This window comes from Penaeus vannamei, chromosome 12, assembly GCF_042767895.1.
Source record: "Penaeus vannamei isolate JL-2024 chromosome 12, ASM4276789v1, whole genome shotgun sequence".
In the NCBI taxonomy this organism is placed as follows: Eukaryota; Metazoa; Arthropoda; class Malacostraca; order Decapoda; family Penaeidae; genus Penaeus; species Penaeus vannamei.
In genome coordinates, this window is record NC_091560.1 from 46359065 (window position 1) to 46371564 (window position 12500).

At 49.4% G+C, this 12500-nt stretch overlaps 1 protein-coding gene across 2 annotated transcripts in view; it reads left to right on the forward strand.

Annotated features, from left to right (window-relative positions):
* Window positions 1-12500, forward strand: part of Ser (protein serrate) — a 360589-nt gene that overhangs the window by 333207 nt on the left and 14882 nt on the right. For both annotated transcript variants that reach the window (XM_070128370.1, XM_070128371.1), the window contains exons 7-10: window positions 1485-1597; window positions 2339-2456; window positions 10951-11064; window positions 11916-12122. In XM_070128370.1, the coding sequence (XP_069984471.1) occupies window positions 1485-1597; window positions 2339-2456; window positions 10951-11064; window positions 11916-12122 (552 nt within the window). The remainder of the gene's footprint in view (window positions 1-1484; window positions 1598-2338; window positions 2457-10950; window positions 11065-11915; window positions 12123-12500) is intronic.

The following is a 12500-nucleotide window of genomic DNA, read 5'->3' on the forward strand; positions in this document are numbered from 1 at the left end:
ATGGGCGAGTGAAATGGACATAGTGGTCATATTCCCGTGATAATGGCATTGATTGCAGGGACGTGCAATTTGCGTTCGGTGCAATATTTAGGGTGAAGTGTGGTGTGATCTGACGGAGTGTGTGGGTGTAAGTGCAGGGTCAAGTTGGATTATTTTGATATATGATGAATAAATCAGTTAGATGTGTAGGTTGTTGATGTGTTAATTGTAATACGAAGGTAAAGGTGATGATTTATTAAGGTAACTTCGATAACTTGATACGGTTAGTCATGATTGAGTAAGTGAATTGTCCAAATGCATAATGTCAATTTTATCACGGCATTCAAACGGAATTATTTATGATAATAAAAATGAAAAAAAAAACAAAGAGAAGGAAAGATATGAATGGAATATTGAGTAAATTAATAAACTCCTGAATACATACAGATGATTGATACGAAAATAATGTTTAAGCCAAAATATATCAAAATTTAGTCATAATTAGCGAACGTTGATGGTGATGAAGTTGGTGGTGACCATTTAATGGTGATAATGGTGTTAATGGAACTAGGAATTATATTAACAATTTTAGTGATACCTGTAGTGAAATAATAATAATGATTATGATGATGATGATAACGATGAAGATGATGACAGAAATAATAATGATGATACTACTACTACTACAGTAACAGCAATAGCAACTACTTTTACTACTACTACTACCACTTTTATAACTACTACTACAACAACAACAACTACTACTACTGCTACTACAGTAACAACACCAAAAACTATTACTACTACTACTACTGCTACTTCTATTGCTGCTACTACTACTACAACTACTACCGCTACTACTTCTACTACTACTACTACTACTGCAGCAACTACTTGCTGCTGCACTGCTGCTGCTGCTGCTGCTGCTGCTGCTGCTGCTGCTGCTGCCCTTGGCAGCGGCAGCAACGGCGCTGCTGCTGCTGCTGCTGCTGCCATTTCACTGCTGCTGCACTGCTGCTGCTGCTGCTACTGCTTAACCTTGGCAACGCTGGCTTCTGCTACTGCTGCTGCTGCTACTGCTGCTGCTACTGCTGCTGCTGCTGGCAACTGCTGCTGCTCTGCTGCTCCTGCTGCTACTGCTGCCTGCCATTGCTGCTGTTGCAACTGCTGCTGCTGCTGCTGCTGCTGCTGCTGCTGCTGCTGCGGCGGCGGCTGCTTGGCTGCATGCGTCACCTGCTAACGCTGCTGCTACTGCTACTGCTGCTACTGCTACTGCTACTACTACTACTGCTGCTACTACTGCTGCAACGCTGCTGCTACTGCTACTCCTACTTCTTCTGCTACTGCTACTACTACTACTACTACTACTACTACTACTACTACTACTACTACTACTACTACTACTACTACTGCTGCTGCTGCTGCTACTACTACCGCTACTACTTCTACTACTAATAATAATAATGATAATCATCATATTAACCCCCTCCCCCCTCCCCCCCCAGATCTGAACTACTGCGGCCGGTACCCGTGCCACAACGGCGGCACGTGCGAGAACACGGCGCCCGACCAGTACCGCTGCACGTGCCCCGAGGGGTTCTCAGGACCCAACTGCGAGGTAAGGAGGTGTTATTTTTTGTTGTTGTTGTTATTTTTATGTGATTTGATTTGATTTTTTATTGTTATTGTTTTTCTTTTGATGGTTTAATGTTGTTGTTTTTGGTGATTTCTTAGTTTATTTTTGGTGACGTTTTTTTGGGGTTTGAATTGAATGGTTTAATATTATTTTTCATGTGTTGTGTTTGTTTTTTTTGGGATGGTTTAATAGTTTATTGTTTGACTTCGTATTTGCTTAATGTTAGGTATCGGGCGGGGACTAACGTGATCTTATTATCTCTCTTTTAATTTCCTTATTTTTCTCTGTTTTTTTCTGGTTTGTATAAGCTGTATTACTATTTATATGTTTATTTTCCAGTCCATATTTTGTCTATCTCTAGAAAACCAGAAAACCACAGCCACAATAACCGAATTCCACCCTAAAATAACCACAAAATCACAACCGCAACCACAGCCACAGTCATAATAAGCGAAATCCATCCTATAACATCCACAAAATTATAACCACAACCACAGCCACAATAACCGAATCCTATCCTGAAACAACCACACAATCACAACCACGGCCACAATAACCGAAACCAACCTTAGAACAACCCCGAACCATTTACACCCCCCCCCCCCCCCCCCACGCCCTGACCCGACCCCTTAAACCTGCCCTTCTTCGACACCCTCAAATGACCCCCAATTGACCCCTAACTGACCCGCAACTGACCTCGCTCCCCCCCTCTCTCCCCCTCAGGTGGTGGAGGACCCCTGCGCCCCGGGGCCCTGTCTCAACGGCGGCACGTGCAGGGAGGTCAACGGGGGCTTCCAGTGCACGTGCGCCCCCGGCTGGACCGGCGACACGTGCCAGAGCAGTAAGTAGTGATGGAGTTTTGTTTTGCGTGTTGGAGGAGGGGGCGGGGGTGGTGTGGAGGAGGGGGGTGGGTGGTGGAGGAGGGAAGGGAGGAGGGGGTTGGATGTGAGGAGGGGGTGGGGGTTATGGAGGAGGGGGTTAAGGGTTGGAGGAGGAGGGGAGGTTGGAGGAGGGGGCGGGGAGTTGGAGGAAGGGGCAGGGGGTTGGAGAAGGGGCAGGGAGTTGGAGGAGGGGGCGGGGAGTTGGAGGAGGGGGTGAGTTGAAGGAGAGGAGAGGGGTTGGAGGAAGGGGAGTGGGTGGTGGAGGAGGGGGGTGAGGGGGTTGAAGAAGGGGGTGGAGGAGTGGGCGGGAGGGGGTTGGAGGGAGGGGGCGAGGAGGTTGGAGGAGGGGGCGGGTGTTGGAGGGAAGGGCGGCGGGGGTTTGGAGAAGAGGTGCGGGTGTTGGAGGAGGGGGGTAGGTGTTGGAGGAGAGGGGCAGAGGGGTTGGAGAAGGGGAGGAGGTTGGAGGGAGGGGCGAGGGGGTGGAGGGAGGGGGCGGGCAGGAGGTTGGATGAAAGGAGGAGGGAGTTGGAGGAGGGGGCGAGGGAGTTGGAGGGGAGGGGGCTGGGAGTTGGAGGAGGAGGGGGGGCGGGATTTGGAGAAGGGGGTTGAGAGGTAGGAGAAGAAGGGGCTAAGGTTGGAGAAGGGGGCAGGGGGTTGGAGAAGGGGGGAGGGGGTTGGAGGAGGGGCGGGGGGTGGAGGGAGGGGGCAGGGGAGTTGGAGGAGGGGGCTGGGGGTTGGAGGAGGGCAGGCGGGATTTGGAGAAGGGAGTTGGAGGTAGGAGAGAGGGGGCGGGGGTTGGAGGAAGAGGGAGGGGTTGGAGGAGGGGGGGCAGGGGGTGGAGGAGGGGGCGGGGGTTGGAGGGAGGGGGCTGGGGGTTGGAGGAGGAGGGCGGGGTTTGGAGAAGGGATTGGAGGTAGGGAGAAGAGACCAGAGTTGGAGAAGGGGGGCGGGGTTGGAGGAGGGAGAAGAGGGGGTTGAGGAGGAGTGGAGCAGAGTGTTGGGAGAAGAGGGGTGGATTTCTGAGATGCTATGCCGGTGTCATTTTTGTTGTTTATGTTTTGGGGGAGGTGGAGAGGAGGGGGGGATGTGTGTGTGTGTGTGTGTGTGTTTGTCCTTCCTATTACCAAAATATTGTCACAGTCTTCACCCTGCACCTCCCTAAATTAAGGGCGGGGGAAGGGAGAGGGGAAGGAGGGTGAAAGGAAGGGGCGCCAGGAAATCAAATTTATTTAGATTAGGTAAAAATCAAACCTATTCAGCGCATTGACAACTTCCCTTTAAGTTCATCATCATCATCATCAACACCGTCTCATCGTCATCATCATCATAATCAACATCATTTACACCATCACCATCATCATTATCACTATCATCATCGACATCACATCATCATAATCATCATCGCCATCATTTATCACTATCATCATCATCACCACCACCACCATCATCATCATCATCATCATCATCATCATCGTCATCATCATCATCATCATCATCATCATCATCATAATCACCATCATCATTATCACGATCATCAACGCCATCATCATCATCATCATCATCATCATCATCATTTATCCCTATCATCATCATCACCATCACCATCATCATCAATATCATCATCATCATCATCATCATCATCATCATCATCATCATCACCATCATAATTTACACCATCACCATCATCATTATCACTATCATCATCATCATCATCATCATCAATCATCACCATTACATCAATATCACCATCATCATCATCACCATTAGTAACCACACCGACCACAACCGCCACACGCATTTTGCAAACAGAGCGGGAGGGGGAGTGAGGGAGTGAGGGAGGGAGGGAGGGAGGGAGGGAGTGAGGGAGGGAGGGAGGGAGGGAGGGAGGGAGGGAGGGAAGAAAAACAACAAAGCTAAAACTGATATCAAATACCAATATCAAATAAATGTCGCCCACCCCGACCCTCCCCCAACCTAATTTGCATATTCGGCTAATCTCATTTCGGTCGGAGCGGTCACCAGTATTTTGTGATGCCGGGAAGGGGTCTGTTGTGACGCTAATACTGTGGGCAAACACTCGTGTGGACACTTGGTGTAAGTGGGTGAAGAGGGAGGGGAGAGGTGGGAGGGAGGGAGGGATGGGTTGGAGGGAGGGATGGGTTGGAGGGATGGGAGGGAGGGAGGGGTGGGTAGGTAGGTAGGTAGGTAGGTAGGTAGGTAGAGTAAGAGTACGGTAGGTTAGGGTGAGAGAGAGAGAGACAGACAGACAGACAGACAGACAGACAGACAGACAGACAGACAGACAGACAGACAGACAGACAGAAAGAAAGAAAGAAAGAAAGAAAGAAGGAAAGAGAGAGAGAGAGAGACAGAAAGAGAGAGAGAGAGACAGAAAATAGTCACTATAGACACGTAAAATAATTTCGAAAAGGCAGATCAGAGGATAATCCTTACCTAAACACACACACACACTTGCCTTGCACACACATAGGCTACCACTCTGCACACACACACACACACACACACACACACACACACACACACACACACACACACACACACACACACACACACACACACACACACACACACACACACACACACACACACACACACACACACACCTGCATAAATATTGCCAGGAGCAAATAGATCATATCATTCAACACTAAAGGTGGAAATACAAGAACATACTCTTACTCTAGAATTAAACTCTTTATTTCAGATTTACTGTAATCGAATTTTTAAATCAAATTACGATGCAAGACAAGATCACAAGATCATTGTATAAGATCCTGGATAAAGGGTAGAAGGAAGCGGGGGGGGGGGGTCAAGGGAGGAATATGGTAGTATGGAGGGAGCCAGAAGGGAGGTGGGAGGAGGGGGGAGGGAGTCAAGGGAGGAATATGGTAGCATGGGAGGAGCCAGAAGGGAGGTGGGAGGAAGAAGGGGGGAGGGGCGAGCGAGGGGAGGTGGGAGGAATGGTGGGGAGGAGGGAGGGACAGGTGGGTATAAAAAGAGAGAGGGGGACTGGAGCGGGGGTTGGGGGGGTTTGGGGGTCAATTTAGGGAATGTGGTGGACGGTGGGCAGGCTTGGGCAAACCTCAAGGTCGAGAACGACACGTTCCACACCCCCCCTTTGGCTTCCTGACCCTCCCCCCCCTCCCGTTTCCCTTACATCTCATCTCCCATCCCCTCCTCACTCCTTGCATCCTCTCGTCTCTCTCTTTCACCTCTCCTCTCCTCTCTCCTGTCCTTCACCTCTCACCTCCTCCTCTCCTTTGCTTACCCTCTCCCCTCCCACCTTTCCTTTTCCTTCCTCCTCTCTGCATCCCCATCCTTCCTTCCTTCTCTCTCCTCCCTATTTCGCCTTACTCCCTCCTCACTCCTCCCCGCCTTCACCTCCCTCCTCGAAGTCCTCTTCTCTCTCCCCTTCCACTCCCCTCCCTCCCTCCTCCCCTCCCCCGCACTCCCGCGATGCCCTCCGCACGTGCCCTACACTACTTCAGCTACCCTCTTGCCCCCTTCTCTTTTGTCTCTCCCCTCCACTGCCCCTTCCTCCCCTCCCCTGCCCACTCACCCTCCCACCTTGCCTTCCTCCCCCTCTTCCCTTCCCCCCCTCCCCCTTGCCCACACTTTTGTAGATCCCGAGGGTCGTGGATGGTCCTTTTGTGGGCCTTTCGCTGGGAAAGCCTACTTCTGCCCCCTCTCAGAGCACCTAGGGATTCGCAGGGCGAGGACCAGACACGCTCGACCGACGAGAAGGGCGCATCACGTGCACACTGCTTTCCTAAGCACGCGCTGGAGGTTGGCTCTGAGTTCTGTTTGTGTGTCTATCTCTCTGTGTCCTTCTCTGTCTCTTCTCTGTCTCTTCTCTTCTCTATCTCTCTCTCTCTTCCTTTCTCTTTTCTTCTCTCTCGCTTTCTCTTTTTCTCTGTCTCTCTCTTTCTCTTTTTCTCTGTCTCTCTTCTCTGCTTTCTGCTCTTTTGGCTTCTTCTTTCTTTTCTTTTTCTTTTCTTTTTCTTTTCTTTTCTTTTTCTTTTTCTTAAACTTAAAAACTCTTTTCTCTCTCTCTCTCTCTCTCTCTCTCTCTCTCTCTCTCTCTCTCTCTCTCTCTCTCTCTCTCTCTCTCTCTCTCTCTCTCTCTCTCCCTCTCCCTCTCCCTCTCTCTCTTCTCTGTCTCTTCCCTCCCTCTCTTTTCTATCTCTCTCTCTCTTTCTTTGTTCTCTCTCTCTCCTGAATACCCCTCCAAACCCTTCCCGCCTGGCATCCCCCGCTGACGGCGTGGCACTCAGGCAAAGAGCAGCGAGCGGGCGCCGCGAGTGCCACCTTCGCGCCCGCACGCCGAGCGAGAGCAAACACGAACGCACTTACTTGGTCAAACATCAAGGGCCTGTGATCTTGCACGCACACTTACGCACGGACACGCAGACAGACGCTAAGAGGCGCACGCAGACACGCAACGAGGCGGCGGAGGAGCTGAGTGCTAAGCAAATATATGCGGTTATATATGTGTGTGTTTGGCCACGCAAGTTTGTTTGCACAGACGGTCAGGCATGCACATACGCGTGGACACACTCGCGCGCGCGCCCGCACACACACACACACACACACACACACACACACACACACACACACACACACACACACACACACACACACACACACACACACACACACACACACACACACACACACACACATACACACACATACACATACACATACACGTGCTCGTCCATAAACACACGCGCACACACAATAACCCCCTCCCCCCCTCCACCATGCCACCCAGGAACCCGGAGCCGAGAGAGAGAGAGAGAGAGAGAGAGAGAGAGAGAGAGAGAGAGAGAGAGAGAGAGAGAGAGAGAGAGAGAGAGAAGAAATCCCTTTAAAACTCGAGTGCATAATCCGGATCATCAGGGTCGGCCTTTGGTGATCGTCGTCCTCATCGGATGACAATTCTCGCGTAGAGAAAGAAAGGAAAAAAAAGTATATATGTGTAAGAAGAAATAGATAGGACGACAGGACACCATAACAAGATGAAGCCGAAGTCATGCGAGATATGGCGCAAAATCGAACGATTTCCAGCGTCGTCTGCGGACCTAAATCCTCCTTTCAACTTCCAAAATATAGATATTTATCGCTCCCGTTCGATTCGCTTGATCTTGGCTTTGACACCGGACTTCGCTTCCGAATCGCCTTCGTTCGATTCGTTTGACATTGACTTTGACATCGGACTTCGCTTCCGAATCGCCTTCGTTCGATTCGTTTGACATTGACTTTGACATCGGACTTCGCTTCCGAATCGCCTTCGTTCGATTCGCTTGATCTTGGCTTTGACACCGGCCTTCGCTTCCGAATCGCCTTCGTTCGATTCGCTTGATCTTGGCTTTGACACTGGCCTTCGCTTCCGAATCGACTTCGTTCGATTCGCTTGCTCTTGGCTTTGGCGAATGGACCCGGTGGCCATCTGTGCGCCGGCGGTCCAGAAAGCCTCTTGTCATTTGGACGAGTCCCGGCGGAGCGGTAATGTCTCGCCAAGTGCGACTCGAAGCTTAGCGAACTGTACGGGATCCATTATCGTGAAGTATTGGTCTCCGCGGAAGGTTGACGTGTGTTGCTTACTTATTCATTTAGCGGTTCTTCGTCTCTGTTTGATTACTTCTATTTCTTTGCCTTTTTTGCAGGTCTTTCTGACATTAGAGTTGAGGGGGTGTTCGATGTGTTGGTCTTTGGTGTAAAGACATTTCTCTTTCTTTCTCTTCCTTTTCATTCGTGCTCTCTATTTCTCTCTGTCTGTCTGTCTCTCTCTCTCTCTCTCTCTCTCTCTCTCTCTCTCTCTCTCTCTCTCTCTCTCTCTCTCTCTCTCTCTCTCTCTCTCTCTCCCTCTCCCCCTCTCTCTCTCTCCCTCCTCTCCTTCACCTCCCTCCTCCCCCTCCCTCCAACCTACCCTCCTTCATATCCCTTTTTTTCAACAACTTCCCTCCCCCTCCCTCCCTCCCTCCCTCCCTCCCCCCTCGGAACCTCATAAAGGGACCCGCAAAACCTCAAGGGATTTGGTGGCGTTATTTGCCCCCGCGTTAACCCCATTACCGCCGCTCTTGCCTATCATCGTATATCACAACACGTGTCCCATATTTAGGAGAGAACCACTGCGTCTTAAATGTGTCTATCGATAGATTTTATTCCATTTCATTTTATTTACACGTTACGGCTTCAATTTGGATCCATTTCGCAAATTTGGGGGTAAATAGCTCCGTTTTCTGTAAATTCGGCGATAAAAAGGGGTGACTTATCTGTTTTTTTCACTGTTGTTGACGGTCACGTTTTTTTTTCTTCCGTGAAAATGGAATTCTATGATTGATAAACTCCCTCGGCGGTTTGGTAATGTACTGAAGCGTATTTGCAATTGAGAAAAATTGGGATTAAGAAGCTAATGATAGAGAGGGAGAGTGGGAGAGGGAGAGAGACGGGGAGAAGAGTAGAAGAGAAGAGAAAGAAGGGGAGGAGGAGAGGAGGGGAGGAGGAGGAGGAGGAGAAAGAGGAAGGAAGGAGGAGGAAGGAGGAGGAAGGGAAGGAAGGAAGGAAGAGAGAGAGAGAGAGAGAGAGAGAGACAGAGACAGAGACAGAGACAGAGACAGAGACAGAGACAGACAGACAGAGATAGACCAAGATCGAGAGGCAAATGAACAAACACACACAGACAGAGGCAGGCAACGCGAGCAAGAGAGAGAGGGACAATAAAGTCATAAGCGGAGCATAAAAATCAATCCATCAGCCAATGACCGCCGATAAACTGCTCGCAACACGTGTTCGGCCACAAATGTAAACAGACGATAAACTCGTCAATAAACTATAAACAGTGTCCGATTCCCTGGGCGATAAACTCGAGTGGATTTCGAGGTTATTTTTATTGTTGTTGTTGTTGTTGTTGGTCGTTTTTATTATATGTTTTTTGAGGGATGATAAAGAAGAAAAATTAATAACGATAAGTACAATAATGTGTTGTTTTTCTTTTCATTCTCTCTCTCTCTACTCTCTCTCTCTCTCTCTCTCTCTCTCTCTCTCTCTCTCTCTCTCTCTCTCTCTCTCTCTCTCTCTCTCTCTCTCTCTCTCTCTCTCTCTCTCTCTCTCTCCCTCTCCCTCCCTCTCTCTCTCATCTGATAAGAATATCAGCATTGCTAAAAAAAAAAAAAAAAAATTAATAATACTTTTAAGATATCAAAAATCTATTTAGATATGTGTACTCATTATAATTTCAAACACTTCACAGAGAAATATACTTATTCCACCGACGGCACCTTTAGTACAGGTGAATTATAGAGAAAAAATAAGATAAAAAAGTATTTATAAGTAAAAGGAAGGCTTTTTCGCTCTCGCCATGAAAGAGAAGCCGCCAATGTGTCGGTCAATTAGCCCTCGTTGGCCTTCTGTGATTGGTGGGCTCGAGGGAAAGCAGCAGCCAATCAGGAGGCGGGAAAGTGGAAGGCCTCTGCTGATTGGCTCTCGTCGGACGCTTCAATGGCCAGTAATCTGACTCGTAATATTGGCTACTTTAGATGCAGATGGAGGCTTTCTCCGAGTGCTTTTATCCAAAGTGCTTTTGGTTATTGTAGATGCAGAGGAGAGGAGAAGAAAAAAAAGGAAGAGAAAAGGCATTTCTTGGATATGCGGTTGTTAGTAGATTCTCTCAGGGCTACCATACCTTCGTTGTTACTAACCTATCGCTTACAGTCATAGCAGTAGTTACCGGGATCATGCTATGACAGATTTATAACAACACGCTAGAATTTGGGACGACACACAAACCGAAACACGAGAGGGAAAACGCGCGTGACATATGCCCGTTTATCGACTCGTTGTCCCTTTGTAGCGGCCGCCGGAAGTCGTGAGCGGGACTGATAATAGAGGTCGTTCGCCGGTCGTTATTGGGAGGGACAAGTGGCTGTCGCTCGGGAAGGTCGTGTTTGGGCGCTGAGGAGGCCGGTGGGGAGAGGGGTGGGGGAGGGGGGGAGGAAGAGGGAGAGGAGAGGAGAGGGGGAATGGGAGATGGGGATAGACCGGGAGGGGAGGGGGTGGGAGGGAGCGGGTGAGGGAGTGGGTGGAAAGTGAAGAAGGGAAGAGGTAGGAGAAGGGTGGAGGAGAGAAGGACGTAGGAGAGGAGTGGAAGAGGAAGAACAGAAGAGGTAGGAGAAGGATGGGAGAGGAAGGAGAAAGGAGAAGGTGGAAAAAAAAACATGAGAAACGGCAAGGTAAAAAGGGATACATGCCCAATAACTATGATCTTATCCAATGTAAATAAATCCTTTGCATATTTTCTCTTCTCAGGAACCTCCTGAAGCATCAACCGAACACACAACCTCTCAATAAAGAAAAGAGGAGATGGAAAATGAAAAGAATTATTAATCAAAACACCTACTTCACATACATTTCTTCCTCTTCTCTCCGCAGATGTGAACGAATGTGAGACGGAGCCCTGTGAACACGGCGGAACTTGCATCGATGAAGTGAACGGCTTCGCCTGCAACTGCACGCCGGGGTGGGAGGGAAACACGTGCCAATTCGGTAAGTAGAGGATTGTTTTCATTGAGGGAGGGAGGTGGGAGGGAGGGAGGGAGGGAGGGAGGGAGGGAGAGGAAAGGAGGGAAGGGAGGGAGGAGGGAGGGGAGGGAGGAGGAGAGGGAGGGAGGAGGGAAAGGAAGGAGGGAGGAGGGAGAGGAGGAGGGAGGGAGGGAGGAGGAGAGGGAGAGAGAGAGAGAGAGAGAGTTATGAGAGTGAGGAGGTGAAATTGAGAGTGAGAGAGAGAGTGAAAGTGAGAGTGAGAGAGAGAGAGAGAGAGAGAGAGAGAGAGAGAGAGAGAGAGAGAGAGAGAGAGGATAGGTAGGGGGAATAAGAGAGAGAGAGAGAGGATAGGTAGAGTGAATGAGAGAGAGAGATAGTGAGAGTGAATGAGATAGAAAGAGCGAGAGAGAGAGAGAGAGAGAGAGAGAGAGAAAAGAAGAAAAAAGAGGGATAGAGAAAGAAAGAAAGAATGGGAGAGATAGAAAGAATTCATGTGTGATTTTTCTGATATCTGTCTTCACAAGTAAGCTAGAAATGAAATAAGTCATAACAGTGATAGTAAAGAGAATAAGAATAAGTATGAGGACAAGAACAATAGCAAAAACAGAAAACAAGACAACAGCAGCCATACTAACCACACCCTCTTCCCCCTCCCTCCACCCCTGCTTTCCGTCCCTTCCCTCTCCTTCCTTTCCGCCTCCATCCCCCCATCCCGCTCCCTCCACCCACCCATCCCTCTCCACCCCCCCATCCCTTCTTCTCCACCCCTCATCCCTCTCCACTCCCCCCCACTCCCCCATCCCTCTTCCTCTCCCCTCCCCCCATCCCTTCCTCTCCGTCCCCTCCCCCCGCAGACTCGGACGAGTGCCAGGGGCGGCCGTGCATCAACGCCAAGGCCTGCCGCAACCTGGAGGGCGACTACGAGTGCGACTGCCGCAGGGGCTGGAAGGGGAAGAACTGCGACGTCAACATCAACGACTGCAGCGGCCAGTGTCTCAACGGCGGCACCTGCATCGACCTCGTGGACGACTACCACTGTGCCTGCTCCAAGGGCTTCACGGGTGGGTGGTCGTCGGCGGCTGCTGGGGGTCGTTGGGCGGGTCGTACGGGGGGGGATTTTTTTTTTTTTTTTTTTTTTTGGGGGGGGGGAGGGGAGGTGTATTTGTTTAGTTGTTGTTACTCTGAGTTATATTTTTAGGGGGAGGGGAGGTGTATTTGTTTAGTTGTTGTTATTTTGAGTAGGATTGTTATTTCCGCCGAAGAGGATGTGTCTTTGGTAGCGCAGGTTAGTTAGTTTGTTGGTTGGTTCGCACTTTAACTCAAAAAGTTATGAACAGATATTTATATATATTTTTTTTACCAGAGGTGTGTTTTAGGCCAACTTAGTATTTTAAACATTCATTTCATCATTTACTATTATTATCATTATTTAATTGCGA